The 21,021-nt window shown below is 44.6% G+C and overlaps 1 protein-coding gene across 5 annotated transcripts in view; it reads right to left on the bottom strand.

Moving 5' to 3' along the window:
- UNC5D (unc-5 netrin receptor D) overlaps window positions 1–21,021 on the bottom strand; it is a 422,213-nt gene that overhangs the window by 209,301 nt on the left and 191,891 nt on the right. For all 5 annotated transcript variants that reach the window (XM_028707671.2, XM_028707672.2, XM_028707674.2 and 2 more), the window contains exon 2: window positions 11,818–12,036. In XM_028707671.2, the coding sequence (XP_028563504.2) occupies window positions 11,818–12,036 (219 nt within the window). The remainder of the gene's footprint in view (window positions 1–11,817; window positions 12,037–21,021) is intronic.

Below are 21,021 nucleotides of genomic sequence, written 5' to 3'. Positions count from 1 at the left end.
CTCTCTGGGCTTTTTAGCATCTGCTTCTATAAATAAATCTGATTTGCACTTGGTGACTATTGATTTTCAGCATTGTAAACCTAGATTCTCTATAAATCAGCACCCACTTAATCGCAAGCATCAGGAGGCATTCAGGAGTTAACCCATTCCTTCAGTGAGCAACAGAGGTGCAGATTTGTAATATGTACAGAAAAGGGGAGAAAGATCGGTAGTGGATGAAAGGGTGAGGAAATGTCACAGATGCAACTACTAGAATTGTTAAAGGGGGACACATCTCCAGTCCCCCCACCCTATAATTCTGTACCTGGAAAAGGATGTTAAGTGAAATGTATAGGCAAACCCAGCATTCTATCTGCTTTACCATCCAGGACAGCAAAATCAAGACAAAGTAGTTGAGACCTTTGTTTCCTGATCTATATAGATTATAGAAGAATAGGTTCAGCATTGGCATTGGCGTGGATACATTGATCAACCAACCTGCTTTCTGGCTGATATGCTCTAAGCTGACAGATGGGGTGGCGGCCCACATTGGAGTCCTCTATGGCGTGAACCGCTTCTGGTGGACCCCTCCCTCCTGATTGCTATGAGGTAGGTGAAACCCCACAAGACCAAGCCAATCCACCCGTGGCCCATAGCAATGTTAATGGATGACCACCATGTCCCTGTAAAAAAAGTAACTGTCAAAGTAAACAGAAAAGAATGGGTGAGAAACCTAGACTGAGTGTTTGAGACAGGCCTCCCTTTCTCTCTCTCTCCCAGGGGAAGACTTGATGAGCGCACTTCTCCGTCAGGCCTGCTCTGATGCCCTGCCCCTCAGGGAGCCTAGCCTGGATGCCAGTTGGCTCTCCAGGTCCCTCTGCCCATTTCACAACTTCCAGTATGGTTGCAATGAATGCAACCAGCCAGCCACACACGAAGACTCAAGATGGTGACTGTCTCTCCCACCTGCCACTGCCAGGCTGCAAATGACACTTGTTGGTACATTAATACCAAGGTTCATCAGTATTTTGGAAGTTTCAGTTCCAGTTCATATACTGCCTGTGTTGTGTTGTGTTGTGTTGTGTTGTGTTGTGAGATTCAGACACCTTGGAGCTCACATACTTAGTTGAGACACATGTCATAAGAACAACCCTGCTGAATTAGTGCAGAAATCCATCTGGCCCCATCTGGCCCATCATTGTATTTTCCGCAGTAGTAAATCAAGTGTTTCTGGGAAGTCCAAAAGCAGGGCATGAATGCAATAAATAGACCTTCCTCTGTGCTTGCCCCCAATCAAGTGGTGCTCAAGAGCACACTGCTTCTGCACCTAAAATATCCAGAAATCCATCATGATCACTATATATCTTCATTTAATTATCTTCACTGCCTACCTTTCTTCCAAGGAGCTTATGGTGGCATACAGTATGTAGCCACAACACAAAAAATGTCCACATTTGGATGTCATGCCAAACCATAATTTAGTGCAGGGATGGGATAACTGGTGGCCCTGCAGATGGGGTGGTGGCCCACATTGGAGTCCTCTATGGCATGAACCGCTTCTGCTGAACTACAGCATCATCAGCTGTGACCAGTCTGACCAATGGTTGGGGAAGATGGAAGCTGTAGTCCAGCAACATCTGAAAGACTGTAGGCTTGATGCCCATGGCTTCTTGTGCTGAGAATGAGCCACAGCAAGCCTTGAGCTTGGTTCAGAAGCTTTTACTTCTGGTTTAGATTAACTGTAGCTTGCTATGAGGTCCAAACCCACAATGTTAAACAGGGTTTATTTGAAACAAGCCAGCTTCAAGACATGGGTTATGATGCTGACAACAAAACATTGTTGACACTGTCCACAGTTTAGGATCTAACTACACTTTAGGAACTAACAACATACTAAACTGCAGCTAATCAAAAGCCATCATTCCCCCCCCCCCCTTGCAGCCTTACTGGAGGAGGAATGGGGAAGAGGTGAAAGAGCCTAAGGCTTGTTACCACTCATTTCTGTCACGCTAAAGCACCGTGGCCAGTATGTTTGCTATTATTTGCCAGCTGTCATAATGCCATCAATATGAATTACAAAGTTCTCAACAGTACAGAAAATAATCTAAGGGATATAAAAACCTTTGGTGTAATTACATGTACAGTTCTGGTAACTCTATCTCAAAAATAGCATTACTGAACTGAAAAGGGTACAGAAAGACAGCTAGAATATCAAGGCCTTGGAGTACTTGCTTATGAAGGAAGGCTAACTAATATAGGAATTTTGGGAAGAGCTGATGGTGACCAAGGGGAGGGAATCAGGTCAACATTTATCAAATTAATGAATGGTTGGAAAGAACAGAAAAATTACTTGGTGCTTAGGAGTAAACAAGAGGAACAGCCACACCTCTCAGAATGCCTGGGTGAGAGCTTCCAAACCCAGCTTACTGGCTAAGTTCTGCAAACGCAATGGATTTGATCTCATTCAGCATTCAAAAATAATGCATGAGGCTCAAATAGGAGGGGGAAATATGTTCTCGACAGATCTGCTCCACCATGACCTTAATATGTTGAGCTGGAAAGACTGAAAGGAGCTTCTAAGTATGTTCAGACAAACTTATTTAGAAGGCCTCACCAGACATTCCCAATGTAGGAAAGCTGAGGGTGCCTGAGGCACACAAACTCTGGGAGGGGTCAGCATTTTGCACCCATCCCTGGGGCCCTTATGCATTATTTTGAATGCCTGAAGAAAGACTGAGATGAGGCTCATTGATTAAAAAGTATCCAGGTAGGGACTTGATAATTTGTGGTCCATGCATGAAGATCATCCTTTGCTTTTAAAAATCTCATTCTGAGCAGCAGTTCATGAGGTGGAGTAACCAAGCATTTCTAATTGGAAAATCAGTCACACACAGTTCACCATTTGAAATAAAAATCATTAAAAAGTCCAAACCAGTCCAGAGTTTAGCTAATTTGCTCCCTGCCCTCACTTCCTTCTGTAATCCTCCAAGAGAGGTTGCTAGACTTTGAAGGGGGATCGAGATACAGTTGTACCTTGGATCCCAAATGCCTTGCGACTTGAACATTTTGGCTCCTGAACACTGGAAGTGAGTGTTCCAGTTTGTGAATGTTCTCTGGAAGCTGAGCGTCCGATGCAGCTCAGGCAATTTCCAACTGAGTGCAGGAGGCTCCTGCAGCCAATCGGAATCCGTGCCTTGGTTGCTGAATGTTTTCGGTTTGAACATAAGTCTAAGATTAATTTATTTAAAAGTGAAATTAAACTCCGCAAAAGTCCTCCTCTTGGCTGTGAGGAGGGGGATGCTTCACTTAGGCTCCTTGACACTGGCCTCCAGAGGGCTAAACTGTGTTCAGCATTATAATCAAACTGGGCCACTGTGTTGTTCTTGTTTTAGAAGTGAAAATGCCTCATTGATATTCTAAAAGCAAAAGGGTTTTTGAAAACATTTTGAAAATATGCTGAGATTTTCTCCACCAGACACCTGAGTAAGTACACATTCAATGCACAGCAGAAACCAAGAGACCAAAACCTAGCAGACCATGCCAATAACACACACACACACACACAGACACACACACACTTAAAAACGTGTATGTGTGCAACATTCTTAAAGGTTCAGTCTATAAGATTCATGGCTGAGTGGGGATCTGAAGCCCTCCATTTTCCACAGGCCAAACTCCAACAGACTGCAAGATGCAGTTGTGGGGAACATGTTTCACCTTTGTACAGTCAGCTAATTTCTACAGAGAGAGCTCTGTATCTTTTATCCAGGAAAGCAAGAGTCATTACCACAATCCAAGGGCAAAATCACTAAAGCAGAATGTGAAGTAAGGGCAGTGAGGGGCTTGGTCTGGGGAAATGAGAGTGCGGCTGAGGAGGATGAGTCCCAAGGGCCCAAGGGCTAGAAAACAAGGCCTTGAGGGCCGTATTTGGCTTCCCCACTTGTGACATGGAACAACCTCATGTGTCTCCATCAGAGGGTGGGGTGCAAATTTAACAAATAAGACAGACACACCAGGCGCAGTTAGGGAGGGAGACCTCCTTGCTGAGAGGGGAAATATTTTGCTGTTTCCTTAAACTACAGATCTCCCCTGCCTCGACAGGAACGATAATAATAGAAATTACATGGCAAGAACCTCTAATCAACTCGAGTAAGAACCAATGCATTATAAATGAAAACCAACATTGTTCCCCGATACCTTATGTAATTCCAATTCACAGTGGTAGCCCATCCCTTTAAATTATTGTGCAAATTATAAGCATCATCCTTTGTCATCCAGCACAGCCTCAAAGAATATGGGGAGTTTTGCCTCTGGTATTGCTATGCTAATAAGCTTTCTGCACTGCTGGGTGGTTTAGCAGCAGACAGACTAATGCTGGCAGAGGATGAATAATTGCTTGGTATGTGCTAAACATAACGGAGCAAGCTCCAAACTTCATCATTTGTCAGCTTTATTTGTTTAAATGAGAAAAATGCTGACAGCAGTTATTGCTGTAATCTTTTTATTTATCAGACATGAAAACTTTAGTTACTCATAGCAGGTCTCATCCTACTGGGAAAACAGGAGTTGGGAGTACTTTAGAGCCAATTTGAAGCATGCTCTCAAAAATGTTAAAATTGAAGGGGGGGGGAGGCTTTCCTTTTTCTCAATTTATTTTAAACTCTTAACTAGCTTTATCTGCATCCTAGAAGCGTTCGGTTCACAACAAAGGACGACGTGTGCCCTCAAGCACCATCAAGAAACAGACAAAGCAAGCTACCATTAATCGGTCATGTTCTGACATCATGCCAAACCATTTTTTAGCATGATGAGAATGAGACACAGCAAGCGTCAGGCTCCCTCCCTCTGGTATGCCATGAGAAGGAACATAAACATCCTGGTATATATGGGAGTAGAGGCACCCCAAGAGATTCTTCCCCACTTCCAGTCCTTCTCCCCAATAGCACTTAGGAGATGTAGTATTTATTGTTATAACCATTTAGAACATATATTTATTCTTCTGAATATTCAAAACAGTTTGTAGACATACGACCCATAGGGTAGGCCAGCATTATTGTTCCCCTATAGCAGGGTCTGAAGGACAATGGCCTGGCAGGTATTTCCACCAGAAACATCTTGGTTCATTATCCCTTGGCCACCACACCAGGTCTGTCTCAAATATTTGTTCTGGATGTCGATATTAATAGTATTTTAATTTAATCCAGGCTTCTTCAACTAGGTGTCTTCCAAATGTTTTTTGGACTACAGACCTGGCGATAATGTCCAATGCTCAGGGTCTATGAATAGGCACCAGGTTGTTGAAAACTGATTTAATCTACAGACCCCTTGCACACTATCCCAATCTGTGAACAGTGTGAGACTTCACAGGTTCCAGGTGCTTACCCAGGGTTCGGTTTCCTCAGAATAGGGACATCAAAGACCATGGTGTCTTTATGATATTTGGCTTATTTACATATACTGTATATACAACCTAGGGGACGCGGGTGGCGCTGTGGGTAAAAGCCTCAGCGCCTAGGGCTTGCTGATCGAAAGGTCGGTGGTTCGAATCCCCGCAGCGGGGTGCGCTCCCGTTGTTCGGTCCCAGCGCCTGCCAACCTAGCAGTTCGAAAGCACCCCCGGGTGCAAGTAGATAAATAGGGACCGCTTACTAGCGGGAAGGTAAACGGCGTTTCCGTGTGTGGCTCTGGCTCGCCAGAGCAGCGATGTCACGCTGGCCACGTGACCCGGAAGTGTCTCCGGACAGTGCTGGCCCCCGGCCTCTTGAGTGAGATGGGCGCACAACCCTAGAGTCTGGCAAGACTGGCCCGTACGGGCAGGGGTACCTTTACCTTTTTATATACAACCTAAGACTACAATGGAGGGGCCCACAGCATTAACACCCTAAGGGAGTCATGTGTCTCCCATAGTTAGGTGGCCATTACCAAGAAACTCCTCTGGTTGTTCCAGCAATTGATTCTCTACTGGATCCAGGAATTAGAAGGGACTTAGGCAAACAAACTACAGCCCTCCAAACTCACAGCACTACAGTAGGACCTCGGGTTAAGTACTTAATTTGTTCCGGAGGTCCGTTTTAAACCTGAAATTGTTCTTAACCTGAAGCACCACTTTAGCTAATGGGGCCTCCTGCTGCCGCCGGAGCACGATTTCTGTTCTCATCCTGAAGCAAAGTTCTTAACCCAGGGTACTATTTCTGGATTAGCGGAGTCTGTAACCTGAAGCGTATGTAACCTGAAGCGTATGTAACCTGAAGTGTATGTAACCCGAGGTACCACTGTACTAACAAATGAATCTCTTTATGGGCAGACCTATTCTAGGGTACTTACCATTTTCACAAGCATATAATTAAGCTTTGAAGGATTTAAAAAGGTCACATAAAATATACATGGACAAAACCTGAAGCAAAAATGCTGCCTGTCATTTTTATGTGCTTTTATTATTTTGCTTTTAAATGTTATTTTCTTATTCTTTTCCCCAAGAATCTCAAGGTGGTGCTCATGGTTCTCTACCCCCCCCCCCCCGGCCACATCATGTTATCGTTACAATAACTTTGCGAGGTAGGTTTGGTGGCTAGCGACTCGTCTCAAAATCACCCAGTGAGCTTCATAGCTGAGAGGGGATTCGAACTCTGCCCTCCCAGGTCCTAGTTGAACATTCTATCAGCTACACTGTACTGGTTCTCAATGATGTAACAGCTAGAGGTGAAATAATGGGTTCCTGGTAACTGCACTTATCCATTGGCTGAACTGCTGTGATGTCAGAGTCATCACAGGAAGTGGGGCAGGTGGGAAGGCTTAGAGAACAGTAGGAACAGCAGCCAATAATAGGAAGCCCGGAGATCTGAGCACAAACAAGGGTAGGAATTGAAAAGAGATGGCAGTGGCCACAGCTGGCTCAATCATTATGCAGACTACAACAGCTACCTCAAGCAGCAGAAACCCACAAGGAGGCACCTTGTCATCTCCACAGAAATGGCGCTGGTATTGGCCGAAATTGTGCGATTTTTGGAAAGATTTCACCCAAAATTGGCACTGATGCTGTTACCGCTCCTCTGCCAGCTGGGGAGGTGGCAGTAGAAAAGTGGTGCCAGTGGCATCAGGTATGGTGGTGGCATCAGGGCAAGGCAGTTCTTCCCTTTTCGCCTCAAGTGGCAAAACAGGACTTGCAGTCCCTAGTGGTAGCAGGGACAATGGAGAACAGGGCTGCTAAAGTGTCAGCAAGGTAGGGCTGGCATGGGCAGAGTTCTCTCTTTTGTAATTTATTTCAGTATTTTGAAACTGTGAAGTTTTCCATCCAGAGAGATCATCAAAGTGACACAGATTTACAAAAAAGAGCAGTAATAAATGAACTCTGACTTTTTAATTAATTCAGCGCAGCTACTTATTTCCCAGCAAAGCTGCAAATTCCTTTCTTTCATTATTCTTGTGCCATAGAGTGACTCCAACTCCACCCAACCAGCACACTGGCAGCCCATGGACTATCGATTTATCCAAAAGCAAACTCATGCACTGCGTTTCTGACTTCATTCCTATTGCAATTAGCTCCTCTTTCCCACCCGCACCACACCTCTCTTTTAATCATGGATATGCTAAAGGGAGTCTGCAGAGATACCGAGGCAAATCCCTCACCATCGGAATTGTGTTTATCGCTAGCAGTGTTTCACTCTTCCTCCATCTGAGCCTGCCAATCCAAGCCTAATCCTGACAGGGCTGTGATGCTCGCAACAGGGCTGCTGGATTGATGGCACTGCCCTGACTTAGTGCACTCACATGGTTCTAACCCTGCCTTGGTCCCAGCCCTGTCCAGGTAAACAGCAGAGTCATCAGTTTTGGGAGGGCAGTTCCACCACACTGCATGCCTCATTACTGCTTGAACAAGTCCACCTTCTGCTGCTGCCAGTGTCTCAAATTTCAGTGGCACCTTGTGTAATGCAAAATCCAGCACAACTCCCACCTTTCACCTTCCAATGGACTTCACAGTTGTGGTGCCTGCTGCAGCACCCCAGAAGCTCCGCGCCCGGTGCAGTCGTGCTCCCCTAGAACCGTCTTTGCTGCTGCAATCCATTCCCAATCCACATATCTATCCAGAGTGCAAGGCAACTGGGAAATGCTGCTCTCTGTTGCCACTGCTCACGTCTCAGAAAGGACATGTGAGAAGGCATGGATAGCAAAGAGGAGATAACTAGAGGGGTTGCAGTGGTCCCTTGGAAGGTAGGGGAAAAGGTAAAGGACCCCTGGACGGATAAGTGCAGTCAAAGGTGACTCTGGGGTTGTGGCGCTCATCTCGCTTTCAGGCCGAGGGAGCCGGCGTTTGTCCACAGACAGCTTTCAGGGTCATGTGGCCAGCAGGACTAAACTGCTTCTGGTGCAACAGAACACCATGATGGACACCAGAGCGCACAGAAATGCTGTTTACCTTCCTGCCACAGCAGTACCTATTTATCAACCTGCACTGGTGTGTTTTTGAACTGCTAGGTTGGCAGGAGCTGGGACAGAACAATGGGAGCTCACCCCGTCACAGGGATTCGAACCACTGATCTTCCAGTCGGCAAGCCCAAGAGGCTCAGTGGTTTAGACCAATAAGGCCGGCCAAACCCAGCAGTCTGACAACTGTACTATATTGTCTCCTGTTGGGTCTCACATAGTAAAAGCCACTTTGAGGAGGAAGCTCAAAGGCTGGGCTGGCAAATTTCAGGCTCTGTAGCCTGGAGACTCTGAAACTCAGACTCTGATAAAGATGGATGCCCTTATCCTTTTGGCTATGCAATCTGTGCCTCAATATAAATAAATAAAAGGAACATCAAGCTGTGCCACTAAAGGGACCACGCAGCATCAATTGCCAGAACAAGTGGATTCATCTCTCTGATGATTAGATGCCTGCAGGCTGAAATACCTGTACTGGCAATTTGGATGTGGATAATTAAAAAGCAGAGTCTTATTAGAATTTCTTAAAGCTAATTATTAATTGAAACTAAAATGTCTTTTAAAGCTTCATCTTAGCAACGAGATTAAAGAACTACATTTTATTAGGGTTTTTCCTTTAAAGAAGCAAAGTTTGAAATACTGTGACTATCTGACAGTATAGTCTGCTGCTAGCAACAGCTTCCAGGACAGCGGTTGCTTTTGATACAGATATCACAGAATGATGTCTTGCATGAGAATACAATCCAAGAATATGCAATACAGTGTACTCAATGCAAGGATTCCTCTAGAAACCAATTATATTTATCTTATGCATTATCTATATATTCAAATATTCCTCTTGACATAGCCATGGGGTGTGTGAATGTTAAGGACAATAAAGCTATTACCCATAAATATTTTTTGCAGCATTATCAGCTTGCAATAAGTACAGCTGTTACTCAAGATATACTTTTTCATTAGGTGAGCCACAACTTCTTTAATGTGCATTTTAAACGAACATCGTACAACTACTGTTATGAAATCTGGATAAGAGCAAGCACAAACAAGGTCCTTCCTCTGGCTACAAATGAGGAGGAGAAGAAAGAAAGGGATTCTAAGGCTTCACCCAGGCTGGTTCCTCAACGTGAACACTACACAAAACCATGGTTTGGTCATGCTGTGTGCAAACTATTGGAATTATTCCAATGTGTGGTGCCCTGGGTAAAATTGCCCAGTTTGTGCTATGAGCCACTCCTAAAACAGGGGCAAATTGTAAGAAGGCTTTCTCATGTATTTTTATATATATATTTCAGTCTAAAGCTGCAAAAAAAAAAAAAAAAAAAAAAAAAAATGGAAGATGACACTATGAAAATGATGTATTTTTCTTCCCCATAATCTGTCAGTCAACTTATTTCCTGCACCGTTTTAGAAAATGTGACAATTTTTAATTGCATGTTCTTCCTTGCTATTATCTATTCAAGGGTGTGTGTGTGTGTGTGTGTGTGTGTGTGTGTGTGTGTGTTTTCTCTAAGAGAATATTATATTCACATTGTTATTTCCAAGACACAGAGTTGCCTAGCAATCTGGGAAAGTGGAAGGGTGTAAGGGTGTGTGTGTGTGTGTGTGTGTGTGTGTGTGTGTAATAACAACACAGGCCTGTGAGATTACAAGGCAGCAGAACCGTTAAATTGGTTTGCAATACTTATCAAGATGTTTGTTTCTAAATGAGAAAGGATATAGGATTTGCTCGAAGCCTGATAAAATCTGTGGATCATTTCTCAACACCCTCCCCAGCCTTACAAGCTCTCGCTTTGCAGATATGCCTTTATTGCAAAACAGAGTTCTTCCATTTAGCTTCATTAGCTGCCAAACAACTAATAAGGGAGTCAGACTACGGTGCTGTGAACTGCTGGCCTAACATTTCATGACTGTTCCCAACTCAACGTGGGGCAGCAAGCTATGCAGAGCCATTCTCAAAGAAAAAGCCAGCAAAATGTCGCAAAGCATCTAGCATAGTCCTCTAAGACCGCAACCCTAAAGACTCTTGATTCTGAGTCAATACACTTTCACTGCACAGTTAACATATTTAGCTATCACAAGACCTATTTGGGCATACAAGTGACATAGAGGAGATAAGGATGCAGGACATATGAATGAGTCTTGGTCCCACCCTTAATGTCCCCATCATGCAGGAGTGCCAGCTCAAGGGGGTCAAGCCCTTTTGCCCCCCTTATGTTTTGGGGGTCAGGCCCCTCCAATGTCCAAGTAGCACAGAGGCTCCTTCGCCTCCTCTACCTGCTGCGGAGGGGAGGGAGAGTTGGAGCAGCCTTCTGCTGGTGGCAGAGCCAGGAAGAGAAGGAGAAGGAGCCACCAGCCACTGAAGCCATGTAGCCACCCCCGGCTCCTCCCAACATCCTGACATCCCACGCACGATGTTGGGACATCGCATGCACTCCATTGCCCCCCAAATCACTCTCGTAAGCTGGCACCTCTGCCACCATGTGTATACCATCCTTCCCTTCCCTTCTTGAGAAGGTGGGTCTGAAGGGGGCTTCTCTGTGTGTTTGCATGGACAATGACAACTATGGTCAGCTGAAAACAGAAGCCCCTCTTCACACGTTCACTTTGAATGCCAAAAGAAAGTTTTATCTTAACCAAAGTCAGGCATTATAACCACTGGCGGAGGAAGAGGATTGCGGGGGAACACACCGCCCCTGGCAGCGCGATCCCAGTAGGATGCCATTGTGGCTGTCCCCCCTGCCCATGCTGGTCGCCACGTCTCTGCAGGTGATGCACCCCGCCCCTGGGATGCGCACTGGCCCCGCCCTGCCTGCTCTCCACCTGCTCTCCACCACAGAAGCTCCGCCACTGATTATAACTCCCTCATGAAAGAACATCAGAAGAGCCCTCCTGGAGCCAGCCAAAGGCCCAACTAGTCCAGCATCCTAATCTCACAGTGGCCAGACAGATGCCCAAAGGCAGGACCTGAATACTATAGCTGTGATTCCCAGTACCAGGTATTCAGAGGCATATTGCATTTGATAGGGAAAGTCTTACACATCCATCGTGACTGAGGAGCCATTGGTAGCCTTACTGATAACCTAACAGAACCACAACTTCCAGGGTCCTATAGTTTAACAATCATCCCCTCTTTGTAGGGAACTCTAGGAATTGGAACTTTGTGAGGAGAATAACTATTTACTAAAAACTCTCAGCACCCTTAGCAAACTACAAAACCCAGGATTCTTTGGGGGAAGCTGTTTAAAGCGACAGAATACTGCTTTAAATGTGTAGTGCAAATATGGCCAAAGACTGGGGGGCAGGGGAATGGAAAATGGAGAAAGCCATCCATAGACCTGAGATACAAGTGAGCAAGGATAATGACCAATGTGTTTGGAGCAGATAATTCATTCAGTGCCACACGGAATTTCATCCTTACCTGTACTTTCGTCCATGCTCTCCTCAGAGACATGCTCATTTTGGTGCACCCACTCCCCATTGCACTTGAAGAAGATCTGCATTGCAGGCACAGCTCGGCAGCGCAACACAATAGGGTTGCTTTTGATTATATACGCATCGTCTGGCTCTTGCAGAAAATGGGGCAGTGTCCCAGGAGCAGACGGGATGGACTCTGGGAGGGTTTCGCCATTGTCATTGCCTGCAAATGAAAAAGAAAGGAAATGTCACACATGAAGGAATCCTGGTCAAATACAAATCAGATCATGGCCCAAATAGGATGCTTGGACCTGGGTGTTGTTGTTTACAACATTCGTGATACATTTGGCCAGCAGCAGCAGTTAACATGATATGGGTTTGAAAGCAAATGATGCAGCGACCTTGCTGAACCTCAGCAGGTTACATCTGGTCCATGATTGAATAGGAAGCATGCATGGTACTTCCAGTTCCATTTAAGAAAGGAAAGGTGATTATTATGATGATTTAACTAACTAACTTGTGAATTGAGACAATGGGGGCACATCAAGCACATCTATGAATTGGCAGTTCAGTGAGTGTGCTCACAACTCAGAAGAATTTGCAGCAGACTTCCCCAAGCTGGTGATTTCCAGGTGTTTTGGACTAGAATTTCCACCAGCCTTAATCAGCGCACCCAGTGCTCAGGAATGATGGGACTTGTAGTCTAAATCATCTGGAAAGCACCAGCTTGGGGAAGGCGGACCTACAGCCACCCAAGGGTGCAAATTTGTGCAGTAAGATTAAAGACATGTAGCACAAAGGAAGAGAGTGAAATTCTAGCCCAGGGGGAATGCAAGAAAGCAAGTTTGCTGCGCACATGACAGAATTATCATATTAAGAATAAAATATGCATCATTACTGATGTGAAATATTCACTAAAATGGAAAACATTGATATAGTATCAACATCCACCAAGACTCTGACAGGCATCCCCATTTTACAGAACGGAGCAGAGGCTTCATATAAAAATTGCTCCAACATTTCACGGGAGAAAATAGAGACAACCCTTTGCACGAAAAGCTAGAATGAGCCTGCAGCAGAGTCCAGTTGCCTGAGGAGAACATAATCCAGCCTACAAGTGTGACATAAGTAGGAACTAATTAAACATATGCAACAACCGAAGGTGGTGAGTCAACCCACAGACAACTATAGGTCAATGCAATTAAGCGTGTCGAAGGTATGAGAGCTGCTGAGGGATTTTGCTGTTCCAGGCCCATTAAAGCTATCATTTAAGTCACTAGCCCTTCTAGAATTAACATGATCAAACATAATGTGAAAGCACCACTCAAAACAACTGCTTGGTAAGCCAGTGGGTGAAGTCAGAGCAGGTGGACCAGATCTTTGCCTCTCCCGCCCTACATACGTCACTTTGACTGACAGACAAGTTCAGAGATTTACTCATAAAAACAGCAAAGAAGCATTTATCTGCACTGGTTGCATGGGAACAGGACAGACACACGAAACAGTTTTGCCACTGTCACACTGCATTTTGCCCACTGGATCACGATTAAGTTAGTCTTTGGTAAAGAAGGCAGTCGATGCTCTCTTAAAGTCTCCGAAGTACTTTTGCTTTAACGTAAACACGTGCATGCATTTTTTAAGATGGAGCTGCAGGGACATTTCATATGATTTAAATTGCACTCACACACTCCTTAATGTATTGTTAAAATGATGCAGTTCACCCATTTATGACATGTCAACCGACAGTAAATATTACATCCCTGTAGGCTTTATTAAATCCATGCATTAGAAGGAACAAAAGGCATTAAAACATTTTATGCGGGAAAAGAACTCCCTACTTCCATCGGTGCCTTGCCTTGAGCGATGTCAAAGTTGTACATTTCGACTTGTACTTATGCAGTTTAATAGCCCATGAAAAAAGGGTGGAATATTCACAAAAAATGTAATCACCTAATCATAGAATATTAGAAAGGGCCCAACGGGGCATTATAGTTCATCCAGAACCCCAGGGGCTTCTTGTTATCTAAAGCATCTTTTACATCATCACCACCATGATCCGTGCAGATTTGCCATTTCATTAAGAACATTGCAGAGTAGAATTTCAGCGGAAAAGAAACTCAGGTATGATTTGCTTAGTGTTTTATATATATATATATATATATATATATATATATATATATATGGGACGCGGGTGGCGCTGTGGGTAAAAGCCTCAGCGCCTAGGGCTTGCCGATCGAAAGGTCGGCGGTTCGAATCCCCGCGGCGGGGTGCGCTCCCGTCGTTCGGTCCCAGCGCCTGCCAACCTAGCAGTTCGAAAGCACCCCCGGGTGCAAGTAGATAAATAGGGACCGCTTGCCAGCGGGAAGGTAAACGGCGTTTCCGTGTGCTGCGCTGGCTCAGCCAGATGCAGCTTGTCATGCTGGCCACATGACCCGAAAGTGTCTCCGGACAGCGCTGGCCCCTGGCCTCTTGAGTGAGATGGGCGCACAACCCTAGAGTCTGTCAAGACTGGCCTGTACGGGCAGGGGTACCTTTACCTTTACCTTATATATATATATCCCATTTGGGTGGTGTCTGGAGCACTCAAGGCAGGCCCAAAACAGAATCTGGTAGGCGCTAGGCAGATTAAAATGATGGATGTTCTGGCAATCTTGCTCTCTCTGTGGAAAGTATGTGTGCGTAAGAGAGCGGAGGCAGAGCAACAGTAGCAAGAAGAAAATGCACCCACTCAGGTGAAGTGGCTCGGGTGAAGCAGGTGGGAGAGCTAGCTAATAGCATCTGGACAAAGGTCCATCCCTCTCACCACAAAAGAAAATAAAGACATAAATCTGGAACCAGCACAGATACCATGTGATGTGCACCTTTAAAAATATACAGGCAACAATCGGCCTATCAATTTCTTCCCAAACTCGCTGGTGTGTAGTGTGGCCATATACCCCACTGTACCAAGTATAGTCCTTTATCTGAAGGAGTCCTCTGTCTGAAAGGCTGTCTCACCCACAAGTTCAATATGAAAATACAAAACCCTAAGAAGGGAAAGCCAGGGGGACCATCAAGTTGCTCATCCAACATTTAGCAGCACCTGGGCAGCAGACCGAACAGGCACACACGGGTTACCTGGCCTCAGCCTTCCCCACTATATGGTGGCATGTGTTGTAACTCTATTTAAATCACAGTTATCGTTTCTAAATTTGCATACATGCACAAATGAGCAGATGCCAATGTTATGCAAATCTGTATCATTTTAGGGAGGGCGACGCATTTCCTCTCGAATTAAATTAAGCCACTTCCTAGTTGACATCACCACAGCAGCCCTTGAACGATAAAGAAAATAAAACATTGTGTGTGTGTGTGTTTGACAAAATTGTTTAGAATCAAGTGGGGCTCTGGAACATTTCTGCTTGCAAATTATTAGCACTTTTCATGTTTATATGCGTCATTTTTCAAGATGGAGGCTATTCGTAGCTTCAGGGAAAGAGTGTAATGCCGCAATGAATGACAAGACCCAACAATCAAACATATTGTGTGCTGTTGTTTTCGTTTGCATTCTTGGGAAATTACCTTTCAGAAAGTGTTTTGTGTTTTATGCCCCATGCGCTCACGTAGTAGGTCCTCTAATTCTTTTTATGACAGTAATGAAAAGAAGAGGCGAGAGAGTTAGAAAGAAACACGAATGCAGCGTTTGTCATTTTTCAAAGCCCTGATAGCAGCAGAAGCAACAAATCTTTACAAATTTTAAACAAAATGGAAATATAATTAAAAACTCCGCCTTAAAAAACCAAGTTTCCTTCTTTTAGAAGATAGTTTGAATGATGTTAATTCTTTGCACTATGGAAGACACATTTTAAATTAAAATAAGATTTCTTTAAAAACTGAATTAAACACCCTCTTATGGAAATAAACAGCATTAGCCATGTTATAGCAGGTGCCGGATATGCCATTAGCAAAGTGCTACATTCTAAATTTTTCAGGTTTTATGGACTGCGATTTGGTAGCTTTTTACCATTTATACAGCCCTATAAAACCAAACAGCGTATTATTGTAGAAAATATGCCTTGGGAAGTACCTGAGAGCAAGCAAGGAAAGGTTTTTTGGTCGTAACAAAACTAATATCTTACTTGCCTAGAAATGTTCTTTAGAGCAATGTGCACATTTCCAAGTATAAAAACCGGAAGGTAATGCACCACTTGCCATAAAAGGTGAACAAGGATCTAGATCTTTTTTTGTGAGCTCAGACTGTTCTCTGAAGAAAACAGAAAACAGGGATCACGTTTGCAAGCAGACCAACAACTGGAGATGGACATTACCATTTTTTTTCCTGTGAGCACAAACTGTTTATCACCTTCTATACAAATGGTTGTCTGGGATAGGGACTTACTTGGATGTTATTTTGGATGTATTGCCTAAACTCCATCTTTGGGGTTAGGGTGTAGTATTTTAGTTTATATGTGTATGGTGTTGTTATACATTTGTACCTTGGGAGCCAAATGGAATCTGTTCTGGAAGTCCGTTCGACTTCCAAAACGTTTGACTTCCCAGGCGTGGCTTCTGATTGGCTGCAGGAACTTCCTGCAGCCAATTGGAAGCCGCGGAAGCCCTGCCGGACATTCAGCTTCCAAAAGAACGTTCGCAAACCAGAACACTCACTTTCGGGTTTGCAACATTCAGGAGCCAAAACGTTCAACTGCTAAGGCATTCATCAACCAAGGTATGACTGTATATTGTAGGAATCTAATAAAAACAACAGCATGAACATGCAGCTATTTTTGGCACCCCTAAGAACATATGAAGAACCTGCAGGATCAAGCCAATGGCCCACCTACTTCAGCAACCTGTTCTCATAAGGTTATATCCAGTTTTAGCCATACTCAGAGTAGACTAATTGAAATTAATGGACACAGCTAACTCTGATGGGTATTTAGTAGGATACAAGCCACAGTGGCCAACAAGATGCCTATGGGAAGTCCGAAAACAGGACCAATCCAACTCAGCATAGTCTACGCTGACTGGTGGCAGCTGTCCAGGATTTCAGACAAGGTTCTCTCCCTACCTGGAGATGCTGGGCATTGAACCCGGAACCTTGTGCATGCAAAACAGATACTCTTCCATTGAGCTAAGGTCCTTCCCTCAAGTTAACAAAGTTGGTGGCTGTTGCTACTTCTTGTAGTGTGGGAGCCAGAACTGTAATCCCTCCCTAAGAACACATTGCATACTTGTTCCATGTCAGGAACACTGGAGAGAGATTAGAATGGGGGCTGGCTTGGATGTCACTGGAACCTATGGTTTCCTGGTATATGCATAACACCTAGGCTGACATGTTCTCCCTCTCCTCCTCTTGTGTGATTACAAAGCGATTGAAAGCTTTTATTCTATAAATAAGAAAATTAAACTGTGCTATTTTCAGGTTTGCATTCTTAAATATTCCACATTTCTGCATTACACCTGAATACAGATAACTATAGTTTGCTTTTGGAGCAATCCAGGAACAAACCATAGTTCCCTGTGTCTTCTAACATTTTCCCCAACCCTCTGCAGCACATTTGGGGTGGGTACTGAGCACATGCAGAGGGTGGAGAAGGATAGAGGTGGAGTTTGTTGTGCAAGTGTAAATCCTTGCACTAACAAAATGAATGCATTGGCTATTCCCCCATAGTGCTGTGCATGTAGAGCTGGAAAGAGTATTTTGAACTTGGGATGGGAAGAAATTTGGTTCCGTTCACATTTTTTAATATGAAACGATCTCATTCACTCTTCTCAAAACAATACAAAAAGCTAAAATGCAGCTATCTTTTGAAATTTGCACTCCTCTGAATTTGTGATGCAGTTCTCCAACCAAGTAATGTATACAAAAAGGTGTAATAAAAAGACATAGAATATATTAGACTTGCAAAACATTGTACATTAGAAAAACTGAGCACTAATTTTTTTATCAGCACCTTTTTAAAAAATATATATATATGCAAACTGATGCAGAAATGAGCACAATGGAATTTAAGATTGAAAAAGAAATGAGAACTGAAACTGACCGATTTGTCCATCCCTATTTACAACCTCATCAGCACCTATGATTGGCAGGCAGCATGAACCCCCTGGATTGGCCAGAGCTGTAAGAAATGCCCAGAACAGAGTCCTGTGGAGTTCAGTGGAGCTTACTTCTTAAAGTTAAGTGGGCACATGATTGCAGCCTCCGTCTTTTCACGTCAGTCACATCTTTGCTTGGCTGCACAGCCAGAGGCTCCTGGCTTTATGCTAACGCTCCGTTTTATGTGAGCAGATTAGAGCAATGCAAAACTATGGCAGTGAAAGGCAAGCCCTACCCAAGGGTTAACTCTCTGTAGGTTGCATAAGAGCACCACACAAGCGATTATTAGCATGGAAATCGCATTCATTATTCAGATGGGAAAACACAATCAGATGGGCCTTGTCTGTGTGCTCTTAATCAGGAGAGCAGAGCCTCCCTCCTGCTTTGGCATTAGGATTTCTTTTTGAAATTACTTAAGATGTTGATGGGAGCTGGAGATTTGATGTCCACACAAATCCCTAATACCTTTGTACCTTTAATACGTGGATTTACTAAAGCCTACAGGGACATGGTATTTAGCAAAGATTGACAATAAAGGAAACAGCAAGAGTGGTCAGCAGTAGAACATGCATGCTGATTTGTTCCATGGCTTATAAAGGCAGCAAAGCCTTACAATATTTGTGGCGTGGGGGCACTTATTACTTATTTGGTACACTGAAAAAGTAAGTTGGGATTTGCATGACTTCAACATGAACATAATTTCAAAGGGCTCTGCCATAACTCGTCACTGCATCTGTTCTTTACAAGTTACAGTGCACTTAGGTTAACCCCATACAGATGCTTGGCAGGATGAGCAACCCCTTCTGGTGCACCTATATCCCCACCTGTTGGCAGGTTGGTAAAGACTCATTGGGGTCAACCACCCCAATGCAATCTAAATACAGAATTGGTGGCTATTCAAATTACAATAACTGAGCTATTAAGCAGCTTATAAATACTTTTAAATGACAAAGCAGTAGATAAGCCAGAGCCTGAGCTTCCCACACAACTAGACATATATCAGCAGGAAGGGCAAGGCAAAGCAACTTTTGGATTCTACCTGTAAACAGATCTTGTCTAGAACCAGGCTTGATTAGGGCCTGCTTGTGCATGTGGCTTGTGAAATAACGAGACACTGCAGGATGTCTGTGTGTCAGGACTGAGTCATAGGCAGCAGTCAGAAATGAACCAGGAGCTGAGTCAGAGCCAAGGAACATGCAGAAGTATACCAGAGCCAGATAAAACCTTGGCTGTGATGTAAAATCCATGCTTTACGAGGGTACAACGGGGTACATTGGCTAGTTTGGTGGGTAGAACCAGTCTCAGTGCTGAGAAGAGGAACACAGCAAGCTGCCTTATACTGAGTCAGGCCATTGGGCCATCTACCTCAGTACTGTCTACACTGACTGGCAGCCAGGGCTGTCCTAAGCATATGTGGTGCAGGGGTGCAAAGATCCACCCAGTGCCCAGTCCCAGGTTGCCCAGTCCCAAGTGCACAAGGGGGAGGAGCCGGCCGGCCACCTCAGTGTCTTGCTGGCTTGGTCGCCGCTGAACTCGTGGCGCAGAGCTGCCCGCAGCAGAAGAGTCCACTGCGGCGCTCTGACCAACGGGCGGGCTTTTCCCTGGACTCAACTCTTGGGACCTGGACTCTTGGCCTGGCGCCTCTGAGAGCCTGGCGCCCGGGTGCCCCGCACTCCTAGTGCCTATGGGTAAGACGGCCCTGCTGGCAGCAGCTTTCCAGGATTCCAGACTGGGAATATTCAGGAAACGTTGGAGACTGAACCTGGGACCGTCTACATACCAAGCAGATATTCTACCACTGAGCCCTTCCCCATAAAAATATTTCTTTGCCTGGAAGATGCTTCCCAACTGCAATTCTGATGCCTCACAACTAGGGATAGGCAGACCCATTGATGTCTTGTCCATTCCAAATCTCAAGGAGGACAAAACTGTCCTGTTTTGTTTCAAAGTGGATTTTAATGGAAAATGCTGAGCATTCCACCTAGAAACACAAACTTTTTAAAAAAGGACTTAGAAAGTAATCTGAGGGTTGCACATGGTCTCCGTGCCCATATTCTTTTTTAAAAATTTAAAACTTCTAAAATAGAGTAGTGTGTGTGTGTTTAGTATCAAACTTACTGCACAAAGGTAAAAAGAAAATGCATTTGTTACTCCACCCACTTTTCCTGCCCATCACTCTCATGTGGTCCCTGGAAGATTGCCCAGAAGGGAATGTGGCCCTTAAGTAGAGAAAGGAATTCCACACCTGCATTAGGAAATGCAACCCTTCCCTTCAAAAAATAATAAAAAAATAATCACCTAACATATTTAGCCCTGCAAAAAGGTAAAGGGACCCCTGATCGTTAGGTCCAGTTGCGGACGACTCTGGGGTTGCAATGCTCATCTCGCTTTACTGGTCAAGGGAGCCGGCGTACAGCTTCCGGGTCATGTGCCCAGCATGACTAAGCCGCTTCTGGCATACCAAAGCAGCACACAGAAATGCTGTTTACCTTCCCGCCAGAGCAGTACCTATTTATCTACTTCGCAGGAGCAGGGACCGAGCAACGGGAGTTCACTCCATCGCGGGGATTCGAAGGGCCAACCTTCTGATCGGCAAGCTCTAGGCTCTGAGGTTTAGACCACAGCGCCACCCACGTCCCTGTTTAGCCCTGTACCTAAGCTTTTAATTCTATGTGCCTAACAAGCTTTAAAATCTAAAATGCTCCGCAAAAGGCAAGCTTTCAGCAGTCGTGGCCACTGCCGTGCAAAAGGTTTAGCCAAGCAAGCTTGTTCATCATCATCGTCATCATATAATAATACCTTTATTGTCAATGTACAACCTGTGTACAATGAAATTAACGGACCCTCCCCCCCCATACAAACACTCAATCTCATTGCACTCTGTGTGCTTGTCGCACAACACGCCAACCCTGAAAGTCAGTTGCAGTATATTATTTTCCGTTCAGCAGCCTAAAGCCCACAGATAGAGCCCAGCTCTAAGTATTGTACTATGGAGAATCTTGCTGTAATACAAGATAACTGGCTACAGCTTCCTAGGAACAAAATCTCTTCGATGTTGCAACAATGTTTGGTTTGCCGAGAGTTCTCATTTATTGCTTCCTAACAACCCTGAATCAGATCAGCCCT

Source organism: Podarcis muralis, chromosome 15 (assembly GCF_964188315.1).
Source record: "Podarcis muralis chromosome 15, rPodMur119.hap1.1, whole genome shotgun sequence".
Taxonomy (NCBI): domain Eukaryota; kingdom Metazoa; phylum Chordata; class Lepidosauria; order Squamata; family Lacertidae; genus Podarcis; species Podarcis muralis.
The sequence above is the reverse complement of the archived record's forward strand: the minus strand, read 5'-3'. Positions and strand labels throughout refer to the sequence as shown.